The sequence below is a fragment of the Budorcas taxicolor genome, chromosome 21 (genome assembly GCF_023091745.1).
Source record: "Budorcas taxicolor isolate Tak-1 chromosome 21, Takin1.1, whole genome shotgun sequence".
In the NCBI taxonomy this organism is placed as follows: domain Eukaryota; kingdom Metazoa; phylum Chordata; class Mammalia; order Artiodactyla; family Bovidae; genus Budorcas; species Budorcas taxicolor.
In genome coordinates this window covers 58,608,158-58,627,687 of record NC_068930.1, presented here as the reverse complement: position 1 = coordinate 58,627,687, position 19,530 = coordinate 58,608,158, and the positions used below count along the sequence as shown (strand labels likewise).

At 38.1% G+C, this 19,530-nt stretch overlaps 1 protein-coding gene across 1 annotated transcript in view; it reads right to left on the bottom strand.

The window, feature by feature from the left end:
• Positions 1-11,855, bottom strand: part of TOGARAM1 (TOG array regulator of axonemal microtubules 1) — a 74,904-nt gene extending 63,049 nt beyond the window's left edge. Inside the window, exon 1 of the mRNA XM_052659949.1 lies at positions 9,810-11,855. Within this exon, the coding sequence (XP_052515909.1) occupies positions 9,810-11,855 (2,046 nt within the window). The remainder of the gene's footprint in view (positions 1-9,809) is intronic.
• Between the last annotated feature and the right edge of the window lie 7,675 nt (positions 11,856-19,530).

The window sequence follows — 19,530 nt, the reverse complement described above, 5'->3', positions numbered from 1 at the left end:
GGACATACCAATTATTATTAATATGAGAGGTCCTTTATGGTCTTTCTCAAAAGTAGGTAAATTATTATCATCAGGATAAGCTTTGATGGGACTAAACAATAAAGAAGGGAAAAGGAATGAGTTAGCATAAAAGGGAAAAGTACACATACAGTTTGCAAAAGTTGTGAGCTAAATTTACAAAATATGAAGCAGTCTGTTTAGAGGATTTTATGACTCTTAGAAAAATAGAACTGAGTTTTCAGTGTTTGAAGTCAATGTCTTAAAATTTAATTCATTTAATTCCTTGTAGGAAATGAAAGTGTTATAAAAGGTGAGTTTCACATTTAATATTAACAATGATTTGAAATTCACATACTCTAATCTACTATTTTAATCTCGCTATTTAGTAACTCTTAACCTTTGGACTTGACTCCTAATATATTTTTCATAAAAACATTTCTTTGACCTAACACATCTTAGTTCAGCTTTTGGCAAGGAGTGTTAAGGACATCACAAAAATAGTTTTAATTCTACCTTGGTATAGATAGTAGCAAATTATCAGGGTAACACCTTTTAATAGCTAACTCTCTCAGAAACCACCTACACTCTTGCCTTTATTGAGCTCATACTAAATTTATCTTAATCTCCAGCCTCCAGTTTTTGGACCTTCATTTTCTACTGGTTCTTTCTGGTTTTACCTGAACTTCAACCTTGCCTCTTAATGACAGCCATTAAAAAAGTTTATTCCAATTACCTCCAAAATCACCTTCTGAAATATCTTTGTATGTTTTTTCAAATCATTTTCTATGCAAACTTTAAGAAAGCACAGTTGTGATACCAAATATAACAAGTTTTGTCTCCTACTTTTGCACATTCAAGGGAAAGCATAGACTGTGAGTTTAATTAATGACCTTGGTTACTAGGTTGAAGAACAAGGAAAAAAATGTTCATAAACTTAAAAGTTTTTAATACATGGCATGTACTTGTACAGAAAAAGCTCACATAAAAATTCTACCTAAGATGGCTCTTTGGACAAATCAGGCTCAGAAGAAGGTAGCTATTTGTCTTTGCCCACATTTTATCACCATGTAAAAATAATAGTATAATTGTTTGAGCAAACTGAACTTATCCTCTCAGGAAACACCTAATTAACTTAAATTTCCTAAATTTCCTCTACTGGTTTCACTGATTGGATACCTTAACATTACTCCTTTTCAAATTATAAAATTGCAAAATCACATGTTCAATTAAATTTCATAATAGATAATATCTTTATTAACAGGGATCAATTTTTATAATGCCATAAATCTTATATTATTTATAATTTCCAGACTCTTAATTAAGATTTTAGACTAATATAAAATTGAATGAAAAAATTAAACTATCAAATATAGTTGATAGGTTCGTATAGTCAAAGCTATGGTTTTTCCAGTGGTTATGTATGGATGTGAGAGTTGGCCCATAAAGCAATCTGAGTGCCGAAGAATTGATGCTTCTGAACTGTGGTGTTGGAGAAGACTCTTGAGAGTCCCTTGGACTGCAAGGAGATCAACCCAGTCAATCCTAAAGGAAATCAGTACTGAACATTCATTGGAAGGACTGAAGCTGAAGCTGAAACTCCAATACTTTGGTTACCTGATGTGAAGAACTGACTCATTGGAAAAGACCCTGATCCTGGGAAAGACTGAAGGCAGGAGGAGAAGGGGACGACAGATGAGATGGTTGGATGGCATCACTGACTCGATGGACATGAGTCTGAGCAAGCTCCAGGAGTTGGTGATGGACAGGGATGCCTGGCATGCTGCAGTCCAGGGGGTCGCAAAGAGTCAGACACAACTCAGCAACTGAACTAAATTGATAGTTGATTTACAATATTGTGTTAATTTCTGCTGTATAGCAAAGTGACTTGATTATATGTATGTATTCTTTTTCATATTCTTTTCCATTATGGTTTATCACAGGATATTAAATATAGTTCCCTGTGTTAAATATGCTTTTAATTTATCCTTGTCTATTATACATTATGGGATAACCATCAAACAAACAGGTTAAAGGATATACAAAAGCCTCTGGATGATGACAAATACATGTTTATTTCTGTCACTTAAACCATTATAAAAAGGACATATATAGTCACGGAAAGAATAAAAAGATGCTCTTGGTTACATGAATTTCAGTTTTTTGTCTGTGAGGAAACAAAAGTTGGTATCTTTGGGTGAGGTTATATTTAATATATATAACTGACACTGCCTTAGGTTAAAAAGTTATAGGGAAATAAAAGTAGGTACCCAAGGAAATGCATATGTTTTCTCCATTTATCATGATAAGTGCTATGGTTTAAGACCATAAAATCAATATAATGTATACATTATCTTATTTAATTTTCTTTTTTAAGGTTTAGTTTTCAAAACTTATTTTAAAATTACTTTTAAGTTTTTAAATAGACCTGAGAATAGATATGCTTTTGGATTGCTCTTAATTTTGACAAGTACTAAAAGTAAGTTTTTCAGGAATTCCCTGGTAGCCCAGTAGTTAGGACTCAGAGCTTTCACTGCCCTGGCCCAGGGTTCAATCCCTGGTCAGGGAACTAAGATCTTGCAAGCCGTGTGGTGCAGTCAATAACAACAACATAAATAAATAAATAAACAGAAAAAAGTTTTTCAAATACTTCAGACATCTTGATAAAATTTTAAGAAGAAAAATAATGACTACTTATTGGAAACAAATTAACATCTGCACTGATATTATATATATTTTCAGGATTGTTCATGATTTTGACATGTTTTAAAACTAAGGGTTTTTCTCTTTTAGATACTCCAATCATATTTTTAAAAGAACAGGGAGGGAGGTTCAAGAGGGAGGAGAGATATATGTGCCTATGGCTGACTCATGTTGAGGTCTGAAAGAAAACAACAAAATTCTGTAAAGCCCTTATCCTTCAATTAAAAAAAAATAAAAAACAAAAACTACTTGCTGGAAATAACGTACTATCCAAGGAAATGTCAATTTTTAGGATTAAGTTCACACCAAATACATTACTGCAACTTAGTGATTTGGGATTTTCTATTACCTTTAAATTTGTCACATTAAGTATTCTAAATCTTTCCCACATTCTTCAAATGTCTGATTCTCTATTTTCCATTCTCAGCTTGGCTCTTCATTTACCAGATTATGGAAGCCTAATATTAGAGCCCTGCCCTTAAAATGTGACTCACAAATCAGCAGCATCAGCAACAACTAGAAGCTTACTAGATATGTAGTCTCAGAACCCCTCTCCAGACAAGAGGGTTCAGAATCTGTACTTTAGAAGATCCTGAGGGAATCTTTATGGTCATTAAAATTTGATAAGCACTATTCCAGAGGTCATTGTCTTCAATGTCCAGAGCTCCATTCTTTTGGTTAAAAAAAAAAAATCTGCTGTCTCAAAATCTTTCTGAATTCTAAGTTATCTTCCTTTAATTTTTTCCTCCAGTTCCAAAAGAAAAAAGACTTCTGCCTCTGTTCCAAAGCTAACCTCTCTATATACCCATGTTCTTGATTCATTCAGTATATAATGACACTAATTCCTTGCCTTTCCTTCTCAATTTGATTCTCAACTATGATTAGAGAGATCAAATCATATATTCCTTGCAAATCTAAGATCTACCACAGTACAGAGTAGGCATGGTGAAGTCACCAGTGGCTCTTTGCTACTTTTAAATGAGGTGGTTCCTATTTAAAAATAAAACATAGTGATAACTCATCCTGCTACATCCTACTACATCTTGCTTGGTCTTTTCTTTTACCCTCAAACCCTGAGATTCTATTTTCTCACTTAGATATTTGTGGATACTGATTGCAGATACAGCACTGTTAGTACTGTTATATAAAAAAACAACAACAGTCATTATCAACACAGTGCTTACCATTACTGAAGAAAAAGAAGACATGGTTCACATGGGCTAAATACCAAAAGAGGAAAAAAATGCAAGGCAGTGCTTTTAAGAGTAATCTATAACCTTGAACCTGGCTTCACACTTAGTGGGTGATCAAAGAGATGCTTAATAAATGTTTACTGCTTGTATTAATAAATATTTTATCAGTTCATCTCACAAACTCATAAATTTAGTCTCTAAAACCACTTTTTTTCCGTGTCTCACTGACTTTTCAGTAACCAAACTTTCTACCTTTAAAAAGATATAGAACCTAATAACTACATACAAGTGAAGCAAGTTTGCTCCTTACTTTTCAGTCTAGGGTACCGTGACTCTTAACTCACTGTAGAGAAATCTGTTAAGAAAAATATAGCTAACATGGTGGCCAGGTAGTGATAGCTGACTATTGGACCCCACTAACCCATTAGAATAGCCCTAAAAGCACAGAAAGAGATGCAAAGTTATACCACAAGAATCTGCTTATCACAGTATAGGCTGGGGCAGAAAAATAGTCAACTAAATGGTGGAAACAAAATTAAAACGTATAAATATTCAAAAGTAAGAACAACTAAACCAACTGATATTATATAATCTAACATGAAACAGCCATTAAAGATACTACTATAGATTATTTGATGTCAAAGAAAAAAAATTCATGATAAAGTGGAAAAGACTTTTGTGTATGGAAAAAATAACGTCATTAGTATACACAAATTGAAATGACACTTGAAGACGAGGCAACAAAATGTTCACTGAATGTTTTTCTCAGTAGTGAGACTGCTGAAAATCTTAAAATTTCCTTTGTGCCTTTCTATGTTTTTCAAATTTTCTATAACAAGCACATACAACTTTTAATATTCAGATGAATTATTAGGAGGAAATTAAGAAAGATAAAATTATGAGAAAAGTATCTTCAAAAATTATTTTACAAGTAGCTAGCTGATATATAAGAATAAATCATATTTTTTCTGATTTTATTCTCAAAAATCTCTCCTGCCTTTAATAGCAATGATGTGCTTCCTGAAACTCTCTTTTTACTTCACTTCTAAAACCTTTGTTCTTCCTTGATTCTCTTCCAACTCTTAGGGACTCTTTCTCTTTGCCTTGTTTGGTTCTATCTCCTACTGCTATTCCCTAAATGGGGCTGTATGCTGAGACTGAGTCTTAAGCACTATGCTCTTGTTCTGAGAACTCCTCAAATCTCACAGTTTCAACAAACTACTTGTCAATGTGTAACTTCCAAGTTCTACATCCTAGTTCTTTCTTTGTCTCTTGAATAGTGGTCTTCAACAAATTCAACCAAGTGTTCTTCCACTATCTAAAACTCATTTTCCCTTGTTAGGTCTTTCTTATTCATGGATTTATTATGCATTTTTGTCACTTCAATCAAATCTGAGTTATCCCTTTCTCTTTATCTTCCTTTCCTCCAACACTTGGGCCACTAAATCCTTTGAAATACCTCTTACCTGATACCCTGCTAATTCTAATGAAACTCCACAGTGCACACGTAAAGTAGCCCAATAAATGTACTAACTGATCTTCCAAGTCTCCAGTCTCCACCTTCTCAAAAAAAAAAGAAAGAAAGAAAATCCACACAACTTAGACATTGCTGCTGTTGTGATTAGCTTTCCTAAAATACTGCTTAAAAAAAAGAAGAGAAGGAAAAAACCAAAACCAAACAACCCCTGTAGTCTCAAATCACTGTCAAAATAATAGACTAAACTCTTTAATCAAGCATTCACGGGTCTCCAGCCTAGCAAGGGCCTGCTTTTTTAACCTCTCCTTTTTCCCACCACTGTAATACAAAATAATCCCTCTAAGCAAACTAATCTATTTATCTTCAAAATGAGCTATAGGAGTATGTAACTGAAACATTCATGAGTTTTTATAGAAGCATCTATGTCATTAACTTGCTCTATGTGGACAAGAGAAATAACATTTTAACAATAGACTGCAAATGTTAAAATTGAACCTGGGTAAGAGTCAGTACAAATTAGAACAGGGGTCACGTCATTCTGGAAAAGGCAAAACTATGCAGACAGCAGAAGACCAGTGTTTGTGAGGAGTTAGGAAGGGAGGGATGAATAGAAGGAGCACAGAGAATTTTAGGGCAGTGAAATTATTTTGTGTGATACTACAACAATGGATATGGGTCATGGATATATTTGTCCAAACCCATAGAATGTACAATACCAAAAGTAAATCCTAATGGTCAATGCAGGTTCATCAGTTGTAATAAATGCACCACTTTAGGAGAGATGGTGTTAGTGAAGGAGGTTACATGTGTGGGTGTGGAAAGGGGCTTTAAGGAAACTCTCTGTACTTTCAATTTTGTTGTGAACCTAAAACTGCTCTAAAATATAGTACTGCCCTATTACTTTAAAAATACACATGTACTTTTTAAAACTGCACACATAAAAATATTTAGGTATTTAATCCCTGTCATTCATTATGATAATTTCCAATGTATCAATAATTCTTCTACAGACCATTTCTGAGCAAGAAAGTACAGTCAATCCTCCAAATTGATGGGTTCTGCACCCACAAATTCAACTGTGGATTGAAAATATATTAAAAAAATTCTAGAAAGTTCCCAAATGCAAAACTTCAATTTTCCATTCTTTGGCAATACATAGCATTTACACTGTATTTATGCAGCTATTTCCATAGCACTGACATTGTATGAAATATTATAAGCAATCTTGAAATGACTTAAGATATACAGGAGGAGGTTCTAGGCACCTATAAACATGCCATTTTATATAAGGGACTTTAACATCTACGGATTTGGTATGCTCCAGGGTCTAGACACTAACCTCCCTAAAATACTGAGGGACAACTGTATAGCTTAATTTCTGGGATAATTTTTAATTTGACTATCACTTCTTTCAAAAGCAATATATGTCTACACTAGAATTTCAGAAATGTACTATTTTCAGATTCTTGGCACTCTGGCCAGCACCAGAATCTTAATATACTAACATTTCTCTTTTTTTTAGGCTGTGCTCCATGGCTTGTGGGATCTTAGTTCCCTGACCAGGGACTGAAACTGGGCCAGGGCAGTGGAAGTACTGAGTTCTAACCACTGGACTGCCACAGAACTTCCTACACTAACATTTTAGATTTGACAAATAACAAGCAGTGTTAAAATCAATGCTTACAGAAAATCATTCACCCCCAGGTGGTTTAAAATACATGAGAAAAACCAAAAGACTAAATTATGTAAACAGGAAAATTACTTTAAAAATAACTTTAGAATTAAGAAGAACGAGGGGGAACACTGTTCACCTCCATACTGCAAAAGGCACGAACTCATTTACAAAAATGATCTCCATACCTGGCCCTTGCCTACATTTCTAGTTTCATCTTCTGCTACTTTCCACCAAACAGGTTCAGCTGTGCAGAAATACATCATTTCTTATTAATTTGGTAAATACTTTTATAATTTAGTATCTCTGAACATTATTTCTTCAGTCTGAAATGCATCAGGACACATCCACACTAAGCAAATTACTATTCATCTTTTATCATGTCATTTGAACCACCTACAAACAAATTAAGAAGTTTGACCACATGAATGTAGGATAATTCTAAGCACAGAAACAAACAAGTGCAAAGAAATATTGAGCTTTAGTAGGTAGTCAGCTGTTGTGTTACTGGTGTAGTAATTATGTTTTGTATACGAATATGAATAAATGTAACTGATATTAGAGACCAGAAGCTGTAACTCCAATACTTTGGCCACCTGATGTGACAAACTGACTCATTGGAAAAGACCCTGATGTTGGGAAAGATTCAAGGTGGAACGAGAAGGGGACGACAGAGGATGAGGCGGTTGGATGGCATCATCGACTCAATGGACGTGAGTTTGAGTAAACTCCAGGAGTTGTTGATGGACAGGGAGGCCTGGCATGCTGCAGTGCATGGGGTCGCAAAGAGTTGGACACGACTGAGCAGGTGAACTGAACTGATATTAGGGACCAGGGTTAAGTTGTGAGAGAAAGGAAATACAAACATGGACTAAAGGAATATGAGAAAGAGTCTTGAGGTGCTGGATTTGCATTGGAGGTATCAATATGAATTTGTTTGGAAAAAAAAAGGTATTCCTAGGTTCTATCCACTGAAAAAGTTAATCCACAATGATAAGCAATACCACTGAGCACGTCTATACCCTGACTTTGGTTTTAAAATGCCACTTTCTAATTTAAAAAGCATTTCTTGGGCTCTTGGAAAAAACACTGGCTCCAGGTCTGGAGCAAGAAAATACAAAGTAACCCTGGGCATCATACTATGTTTAAGTTAAGGAAGTGTTCAAAGACTTAAGAGTCATGTTACAGGACACAGGAGCCAGCCACCGGTAAAATCAAATTGAGACAATTTTAGCGTCAAAAGGAATACTCATGCATTTAATTATTAAACATACAATAAAAAAGAATGCCAGGTAACAAATACAGAAGGAATGTTAGACTTTTCAAAAAAGTTACCCTTTTTTGTAGTCCCCAATGTAATAAATGATACAGGTAAGGACCATTAGTGGATGTTAAGAACAGGGGTGGAAGGTTGTTGAGGTATTCCTAGTGTTACGGAGTATCTTACAGATCGTATGCTAATTATAAAGAGGAAAATAAACCTTTGCAACAGAGTGGTATGGTTACCACACCTTAACCAAGTGATGTAATGTGACGTTCACAAGGTTGTATTTTTGCTAAAACTGTTTATCTTGAATGTAACATAAAGAAACAGTACGATAGATTAAGATTCTTCAAAAATAAGTCAATGTCATGAAAAAACACACAGATGGGCATGTAATTCTATGTAAAAGACATATTAACCATGGAATTTTGATTGACTGGATCCTGGAAGACAAAATAGTATAAAACATTTGGGGACAATTGGAGAAATATAAATTGAGGCTATTACTACTGGTATTCCGGGGTGTGATAATGGTATGATGGTTACAAATGAGAATGTCATTCTTAGGAGTTATATACAGAAACCTTTAGGATGAAATGTCAAGATACTTGCACTTATTTTCAAATGGTTCAGCAAATACGAAGCACATATGGCAACATGACAACTGGTGAATACAGATGAAGTATATGAATATTCACTGCGTGTGCATGTGTGCGCACGTGTGCACTCAGTCGTCTCCAACTCTTTGCAACACCATGGAGACCTTTAGGCTCCTCTGCCCATGGATTTTCCATGCAAGAACACTGGAGTGGGTTACCATTTCCTCCTCCAGGGCATCTTCCCGACACAGGGATAGAACCCACGTCCCCTGCAGTGGCAGGCAGATTCTTTACCACTGAGCCACCTGGGAAGCCCCAATATTCACTGTACTATTCTTTTAAGTAAACTACAGATTTGGAATTTTCAAAATAAAGACTTCAGGGTGGAAAAAAACCCCTTAGTTCAGATATCTGATCTTCTTGGAAGGTTTTTCCTCCGCCAGTGTAATTATTTTTTCTACTTTCAGCATTTCCATAGGACTCGAAATTTCTATTTTAGCAGTTAACCAATTTGTAGCTGCCCATTTACAGGTCTGACTTTCCCTTAACTAAACTCTGCAAAACCCATTTGATCTTCATTCCTAGAATGTGGTTCTTTTTCTGGTACCTACTAGGTATTCAGTGTTTGTTGTTTGAATGAGATAACAGATATGCCAAAGTGACAGATCAAAACTAAAATCCAGGTATTTTCCATACCAAATTGTGTCTCAAATTTAATCAAATCCATCAAGCAGAAAACCTATTGAAGGTTCCTGTGTATTCTGTCCCATTATAACTGATACATCAGCAAACTGATTTAAAAACAAAGCATAACAACCCTCAAAAAGCCTCAGTCATTACAGGCATACTTCTACTTTAAATTCTTTCATAGGTTCAACTCAAGGAAATTAGAGAAGATGCATACCTGTTCTATGTCCTTGGAACTGGAAGTCTGGTTTTCTCCCGTGACTCCAGGCTGCTCATTTTCCCAGGGTAATTTACTTTTTCCTTTTCCTGCACTTAGTACCCTTCGAGTACAGACAGTTGGACTATAAGATCCATAAATTTGCATGCTATCCCTTGTGTGGTCACCACAGTGACAGTGTGCACTCTGAGTTCTGTTACCAGCCAAAAGCCAGTCTGCATCTGCTCCATGTGCCAAATGGCTAGATCTACCCTGGGCAGATGATGGAATGAGTACCGCATATTCCACAAATCCCTGTTCTGTTAACTTTGGGAGGGTTTTTCTAGCCAATCTGGCCTGCACAGCATTCATCACTCCATCTCCATTATCCTGCAGCTCCACAGTATCCACAGCTTTGAAAAGGATGCTGGTTTTACCTGAGCCCATTGACGATGCCAACACAGCAAAGGCTTCAAGAGCTGCTTGGCGTACCCTGCGTTTGCTATCTACAAGAGCTGGGGCAAGATCAAAAGACAGTTTGGATAAGTCAAAATCCTCACTGGGATAAGTCAGGAGGGAGCAGATGCAAATGTTCACCACCTCCTCTCTCACTCTGGAATGCTTATGTTTGAGATGTTCCAGGAGCAAGCAAAGCACCTGTTGAGGACCTACTTCCTTCATTAGCTTGAGGAAGATTTTCATGTACTCTTGTTTGATCACCAACTTGTTGTCTGCCAGCACTTTGACAGAAGCTGCTATAACAGGTGCCAAGAACTGTTGCACCTGCTCTCCAAGGCGAATAACCAGTAAATGCAGGACTTGAAGTGTGCCGTGGACCACTTTGAAGTTAGAATCGTCTAACAAATTATACAGCAAACTAATGAAACTCACAAGGCTAGGATGAGAGGTGGAACTTGGGTTAAAGCGTCCCATCACCTGTTTTAGTTCCTCAACAGCCTGAGTCCGGTTCTTATAGTCTTCCTGATCTAACAACCTTGAATGCAGCTCCTGAGGAATAATCCCAAATTTAAGATTGCTGTTGGAAAGACTCACTGCACAGGGAAGGGGATCTTCAGGAAATCCAGATGCTTCAAGTTCCAAATAATAAGGAACCTGACTTCCAAACTGGGACTCCAGGCGGCGATTGTAGTGTCTCCTCAGGGCAGAAGGCAGGCGAGAGATATAGGACTGAAATCTCTCTTGGCCAAGACGGTCCCCTATTTGCTGAAGTGCAGAGAAAGCTGTCTCAGATTCTTCTTCTATCTCCTGATCGCCAAGCTTTCGGGCTAAGGATATTATCACTTCGGTAAGATCTAGGTCGAGCAACGAATCCTCAGGGGTAAGCAAGATAGGGAACAGTAGTGCTGTGGAAGCTCTAAGCCGGGCGTCGGTACTTTCCAGTCCTTGTTGTATAAGCGTCCTCAGCACCTGTCCAGAACTACGCTTCAAACAGATGTGTAGTATCTGCAGCGCATCCTTCCGCAGGGCTGGATTCTCTTCTCGTAGCGAGACGACTAGCTGAGGCAGAAGAGCTAAGCTAAAGGCCTCTTCCAGCTGGCCTAACTCCCCCTGACCCCGGAGAACGTCCGAGAGGAACTGCAAGCAGAGTCGTTTCTCATCACTACCTCCTTCCACAAGCACTCGGCCCAGGGCCCGATACAGCGCTTCCTTTCGTCGGGGGAACCCAAGTCGACCGCCCCGCCGCGGTAAAGCAGCCTGTAAAGCCTGGAAGGCCTCGGAAGGATCGGGCGCGGTTCGCAGTTGTTGAAGGAGCCGAGTCTCCTCTTCGTCTCCCCCCGACAAACCACCTCCAGGCCCCGACCAACTACTTGAGATTGCCTCCGCGGGCATCAAGAGGGTCGAGGCCAGAGGCGAAGGTGTCGGGGGGCAGGAACCGTGGTCTCCGGCAGCTCCACGGCAGCAATAGTTTTTCTCGCCTCTCATGGCGCCCCTACCTCGACTATCATCAGTCTCTGGGGCGGAAGGACGACTGCGGCTCTGGAGGCGATAGGCACAGAGGGATGGAAGGGGCGGCAGCGGGAGCAGGGCTGAGGGCGCAGCCGCCATGGAGGGTCGTCAAGTGGCGGAGACTAGAGCAAACCATCGTCTCCGAAGGGCTCGATGGAGCCCTGCCTTCCTGTTCCTCTCCAAGCCTCAACCTGCAGAGGGAGAAAAGGGAACAACTTCAGCCCCTGACTCCCGGAGGCTGCCTTCGGCAAAATGGCCCCCGCCTGAGCCCCAGACCCCACAGCTGCCACCGGGCGTAACCAGGGGCACCACGTGACCAAACCGATCGCTTCCATGGTGATGTACCCAGCGCGAACCTCTTGACCCGGAAATCAACCTACCGTGATGCATGCAGGGTCATGTAGTCCACGTCAGAAATTCGGGCTAGGCGGAAGGGCTCGGGAAAAGGAAGTGAGAACGTCGCGAACGTAAGGAACGTATCTGGAATGGAGAAGGCGAGGAACAGAGAAAGCATTAGGCGGAAGTGACGCTCTCCTCGCTCAGGGCGGAAGTTCCCCGCCCCACCCGTAAGAATTAGGGTTTGACTAGAGACAAGTAAGGATCTTGCCCGGTCTCGAGTTGTCCACGGCTCCTCCTCCTCCTGTCGCTGCGGGCGTGATTCCTGGGACTCAGGTATTTTCCTTTGCTGTCCTTCTGCAGCGCAGGCTTTGACAGAGTTCTGCTGGAGTGCCGCAGGTGTTAGAGTAAGATGTAAAGAAATGAACGGGAGCAAGCAGGGACAGAGGCGACATCTTCTTGTGCAGGGCTCGTTATCGCAGTAAACGCGTTGCTGTCTACAGCCCTGAGTAAGGGCGATCCTTTCCTCCTGCCGTCCGCATACTGGTACGAGAGATCCGGACTAAGGCCAAGCTCAGAGCTCGCGTACTTTTTTCAAATCTCGGTGTTTTGGGACCTTACTCTCCCCGTCCTCTCCTACCTACCCCCACCCCCCGCTCCGCCTCAGTCCCCTTTTCCTACTTCTCTAACCTTCGGGTTGTGAAGGGTTGATGGTTTTCTGTCGTTTTCCCTTATCCTCATCACTTTAAGTTCTCTTTGAAAACGTACGTGATCTGCAGATAAATCTATTTTTCCTTGTAACTAACCTTCTGTCCCTTATAGGTTCTCAAAGTCTAATGCAGTTCCTCTGTGGGACTCACCCTTTCCCTCCGCTAGCTCCCTCTGCCACCCCAACCTCCCTGCAGGATCTTCGCGCAGCTCTGCAACCAGCCTTTCAGTCTCCTGGAAACCGAGATTGCAAAGACAATTTCAGTTGCGGTTGAAGTTCTTTGCCTCACTGTCCTAAGAGAATTCCGCCCTATAGTTTCAGAGCCGATAATAGACATTTCTTTGTTTTAGGCGAACTGTGAATTTGGTGAGCAGTCTTTCTTCCTTGTAATTAAACGTAGGCGGAAACAATTGAAGAGCCGGAGTGCCTAGTGTGAGGCAGAGTTCTTTCAAGTGTGGAAGAGAATATTTTGGGGAAGTAATAATACAATTGTTTTTGAATGACCCAGTGAGAAAATTCTGTTATCATTTGAAGTCTCCAGCTTATGCACTTAAAATCCAAGTGTTCCTACCCAGTTCTGTACCGCGCAGAATGTCTCCTGAATCCTTAAGTCCTTAGTATGACAAACCAATTTTATAAAAATATTTGCTGGATAAGTAAGGCAAGTTCAAAAATCATTTCTGGATATTGTCTTAAAGTACAATTTGATTATTATAGGTTTCTTTTTTCCTTTTCTTTTGGAAGTAGAATAAATGTAAATGAAGCTGTGTAAACATGCATCCTTCTGCTATGGTTTAAATTCTAGGATGTTAGTTGATTTTAATTAATCATTTTAGTGTTTAAATGAATCTACCTTGATTTGGTTTGACTATATTTCAGTAGACCAAAAACCTTTTTTTTTATTAAATTTTGTGGGTAGGATAAGGGCAGAAGAGTGAAAACCAAGACATGATTTTGACAGTTGTCAATGAGGAAGAATGTCAGTTTCTCATATATCTAGTGAAAGAAGTTCAAATTCATACTTTTACTCATGTATGCTGTATGCTAAGATATCAGGAACTCAATTCAGACTAAACCAAAAGAATGATAATACACATCAGAATGTAACATTAGAATGCCAGTTTATGTTGGAATAGAAGATAACTCTTTCCAGTGATCAGAATTTTCAGGTTGAAAATCCAGTGCAGTCTTTCCTGTATCCAAGAACTTGGGAAGTTGTGTGGTAATCATGGAACAAAGAAAATGAACTTGGAAAGTCGTGAATTATATAGCATCATTAAAATTATGGTAGACGTTTAAGAATTACCTGTTCTCTTATAAACAATACTTTTCAAGAGGTTTGAATGCTTAAATCAACTACTTATATCCTTTTCCTTGAAATAAAGCAAGATGAGTTTTCATTTTAACCCCCTTTTCTTAGGGCCCTGTAGAGCACTGTGTTATAGATTGCTATCTGTTTTATATCTATTACCTTTAATTTCCTTGATGAAGACTTGGAAGATGCATTATTCTCTATGATGGGTATTTAGGAAATGGGACCTTATCAGCATCCCATATCTTACTGATTATCTTTTAGGGTTGAAAGTGAAAGTCCCTGAGTCGGGTCCAACTCTTTGAGACCCCATGGAGTGACTTATACAGTCCATGGAATTTTCCAGGCTAGAATACTGGATTGTGGGTAGACTTTGCTTTCTCCAGGGGATCTTGCCTACCCAAGTATCCATCCCAGGTCTTCCGCATTGCAAGCAGATTCTTTACCAGCTGAGGCGCCAGGGAAGCCCATCTTTGAGGGTTATTTTGTGGAAAATAAATCTCATCCATTTAATGTGTATTCTGTTTATTTCTGTTATGAAACAAATTTAAAAAATCTTATCCTTTAATTCTAGGGATCAAGGGAATTCTAGACATTGTGCATTGACTTTTGTATTTATCTGTATATAGAGATATGATAAAACTTTCTTAAATTTCAGAGTAGTGGAATACACTATTGGGTATATTAATAGTACACCTCTGAAAGTTGAAAGGGAGTAATTAAGAATACATTGCAAATAGAAAATTCAGATTTTAGAAAGTTAAAATAGTAATTTCAAGAAAGTTTAGTCAAATTAATGGGTTATAAGAATGTGTGATACATACCTTAATTTTTTGAACTGAAGATAAACACAGTTGCCCTAAAAACATCCCTTATTTCCATAGTCAGAATAAAATATATATTGGTTGGATTAACCACTATAGTTTTTTCCTTGTTCTTACTCAAATTTACAGACATCGAGGGATATTGGAAATAAGTGCATTCTGTAAACTGTTAAGAATTTTGTATAGTTTAAGAAGTTATTGTGAAGAAATTCTATGTAAATGAAAAGTGCTCTTAACATTAACAAGTAATTATACTTATACTATTATTTACTGAGTGTTTGCTGTGTGCCATACAGTCTGCTGAGTCCTTAATATTAACTCATTTAATCCTCACAACAGTTTTCTGAGGTTACACCATCTACATTTGCACTACGGCACATTTTGTGGGTGTTTCCATTGGAAAGTAATTACTGAAATTAGTCATTTTAGCTACTTGCTTAGAGCTTTGGAAACGTTTTGAGGGAGGAGGCTGTTGAAACTAGGATAAAATTAGGTTTTTCCATCATTAATCATTCATATCTATTACTGTGTATTATTTGATTGTATGTATTTTAATTTTCCTCTTTGAGTTTCTGTTTTGAGGCTTTTTGGTTTCTTGCTTGAGTCAAAACTTTATAATACGGTTAAGAAATTATGAGCTTATTTTTATCCATGTAGAATTAGACAGGTTTTCTTACTGTGTATCAGTGTTATATTTCATTTACTTAGATTTATGTCCCAAATCCACTGTTCATTTCAAGTCAAAAACTGTACTTTTAAACAATAAAAAAAAACCTGTTACATTTTAAGCAGTAATCTTTATAAATTAACAGAATTTCACGTTTTTTTCTAACCAGTTTTTCAGTAGATGGGTTAATTCTATAACTTCGAGCTGTTACTGGATGTGCTAATGGCTTTGGGGACTTGCTTTCTTCTGTATTATTTTGGAATCTATGTACAGTGAGTGATTTGTATAACAGGCTTCTAATTTTACTTTTGTTAACTCCAGATATAATGAAAGTCAATCTCAGATAAAAGGAAAATATGCCACCTTGTTCCATAGCTTCAGCATTAAAATTATATGCCTCTTGAGGTTTGACAGCAAACAACAAAATTCAGTAAAGCAATTATCCTTCAATTAAACAATAAATAAATTAAAAAAATTATATGCCATAATTAGTTGAATTCTGTGAGAACTGAAATGTGGAAAAGAAATTTAAACAATTCTTGTTTCTCCTCACCATTTGTTTGCTTTTATTGTAGCAGATAATTGCCTCCCAGCTGATTTCAGCATTACGGTTTTGTAGCTTAGGTGTCAATTAAGTATAACAACTCAGAACTTGACCTTCATTAGCTTGGTTTCAGAATCTAAAATTGTGAAGTTGCTGTAGACAATGGAAAGTTTGAGTCTAATTTTATCTAACATTTGCTGATTGCATCTTTCTGTTATGGTTTAAAATGCTTTTCTTTTCTCTTTATTTCTTACAGATTAATGCTTGGATCAAGTCTATTGACTTCGTTTGATTTTGGTGTGTGTGTGATGGGTTATAGGTGGTATTATGATCTCCTATCAGAAGGCCCTGTTGTCTGGTGGTTTCTGTTTTTGTGATGTTAGCAGCCCTTCGTAACCAATGCCTGCCTCTGTTACTTCGTTAAGATTGAGAAATGGTGATATTCTGTCATTCCTTCTCTAAAAACTGGGGTGCTTTTATAAGGAAAAACTGACCCTCATCTGTTTGGTAACCCACTTGTACAGTTAATATAGGAAGTTCAGTTGCTCAGTCGTATCTGACTCTTAGCAGCCCCCTGGACTGCGGCATGCCAGGCTTCCCTGTCCATCACCAACTCCTGGAGCTTGCTCAAACTCATGTGCATCAAGTCGGTGATGCCATCCAACCATCTCATCCTCTGTCCTCTTCTCCTGCCTTCAGTCTTTCCCAGCATCAGGGTCTTTTCAAATGAGTCAGTTCTTTGCATCAGGTGGCCAGAGTATTGGTGTTTCAGCTTCAGCATCAGTTCTTCCAGTGAATATTCAGGACTGATTTCCTTTAGGATGGACTGGTATGATCTCCTTGCAGTCCAAGAGACTCTCAGGAGTCTTCTCCAATGCCACAGTTCCAAAGCATCAGTTCTTCAGTACTCAGCTTTCTTTATGGTCCAATTCTCGCATCCATACTTGACTACTGGAAAAACCATAGCTTGGACTGTATGGACCTTTGTTAGCAAAGTAATGTCTTTGCTTTTTAATATGCTGTCTAGGTTGGTCATAGCTTTTCTTCCAAGGAGCAAGTGTCTTTTAATTTCATGGCTGCAGTCACCATCTGCAGTGATTTTGCAGCCCAAGAAAATAAACTCTGTCACTGTTTCCATTGTGTCCCCTTGTATTTGCCATTAAGTTCTGGGACTGGATACCATGATCTTAGTTTTTTGAATGTTGAGTTTTAAGCCAGCTTTTTCACTGTCTTTCACTTTCATCAAGAGGCTCTTCAGTTCTTCTTTGCTTTCTGCCATAAGGGTTGTGTCATCTGCATATCTGAGGTTATTAATATTTCTCCCGGCAGTCTTGATTGCAGCTTGTGCTTCATCCACCCCGGCATTTCACATGATGTACTCTGCATATAAGTTAAATAAGTAGGGTGACAGTCTACAGCCTTGAGATAATCCTTTCCCAGTTTGGACCCAGTCCATTGTTCCGTGTCTGGTTCTAACTGTTGCTTCTTGACCTGCATACAGATTTCTCAGGAGGCAGGTAAGGTGGTCTGGTATTCCCATCTCTTTAAGAATTTTCCAGTTTGTTGTGATCCACACAGTCAAAGGCTTTAGCATAGTCAACGAAACAGAGATAGGTGTTCTTTTGGAATTCCCTTGCTTTTTCTATGATCCACCATATGTTGGCAATTTGATATTTGGTTCTTCTGCCTTTTCTAAATCCAGCTTGAGGACCTGGAAGTTCTTAGTTCACGTTCTGTTGAAGCCTGGCTTGGAGAATTTTGAGCATTACTTTGCTAGCATGTGAGGTGAGTGCAATTGTGTGGTAGTTTGAACATTCTTTGACATTGCCTTTCTTTGTGATTGGAATGAAAACTGACCTTTTCCAGTCCTGTGGCCACTGCTGAGTTTCCCAAATTTGCTGGTATGTTGAGTGCAGCACTTTCACAGCATCATTTTTTAGGATTTGTGATGTAGGAAAGGTATGATAAATGCTTGATTCTTTCCCTTTATTTGCTTGGATTCAAATAATGAGTTGATTCATTAGCATCTTCTAGTGGTGATCAGGTTTTTAAAATTGTCATAATTGTGTTACTATGAACTCATGGATTTAAGCACGTCTGCTATGTTTTCATCAACTGCAGTTACTACAGTGGATGATTGGTTTGTCCCATCTGTGACTACTGAAGGCCTGCTCAGTTTGGCTCCAAAGTTTCTATGACCTTAGTCATCACTGATAGCTTTATTGCTATCTAGTATGTAATGATTCCAAATTTATCTTGACTTTTTCTGTCCTAGGTCTAGAATCAGCTGTTTGTCCAAGGAATTCTATGTCCTTAGAGGGAAACAATGTGTAGGGACCCCATCTGGTGCTAGGAGTGCTCTGTGCTACTGGGTTGGTCATAATTTCTAACCCTTTTCAGTTGACAGAGCTCAAAAATATAATTTAATTTTTTTCTTAATTATACCTTTTATACATTTGTATCTTGTATGTATTTTGTTATATGCATAATTTATATAGTTAGTGTGTATAATATTGTTTATATATATACATTTATTCTGTTATTTTCACTTCAAAATCCGACTACAGGGACTTCCCTGGTGGTCCAGTGGCTAAGACTCCATGCTCCCAATACAGGCAGCTTGGGTTCAATCCCTGGTAAGGGAACTAGATCCCACATGATGCAATAAAGATCCGGTATGCCAAAACTAAAACTCAGAGCAGCCAAATAAATAAAACATAAAAAAAAAATCAGACTGCAGGGTTTATGTTTAATATCTCAGCCTTATGTCTTTCTCTCTTTCCTCCTTTACTAAAAATCCCAGGTCACGAATGATGACCAGGGATGACAGAGCTAGAAATGTGAGATAATTATGTACCATGGCAGTGCACAGTAACTGTTTCAGAATACAAATAACATCTTCAGCAGCTATGTGAAATGGTATAAGATTTTTTAAGGCACACCTCTCTAGGGATGGCCCATCAAATTACTGTTTTAAAGTTACTTGGTATGGTATGGTTAGACTGCTAACTGAACATTGGGTTCCTTTGTTTCCTTTTATTTTCAAATTGTTGTTTTTAAGGTTTAATTTTGCTTTATAATTATGTAAAATACTACCTTAATTCCACAGTCAAATCTATAAAAATGGAATATGTTCAGAGATGTGTAGCTTTATCTCTATCCCCTCCACTCTGTTCTCTCCCTCCTCTGGTAGGTAACCTTTTTAAAAATATACCAAGTTATATTTCCTTAAAAAAAAAAAATAAGTGGGTATATATATTTGTAACCCCCCCCCCCCTTTCTTAAATAAATACTGGCATACTGTACACATATTTCTCTTCCATGCTTGGATCAGGAAGACCCTGCAGAGTAGTATATACAGAGATTCCTCATTCCCATTCAC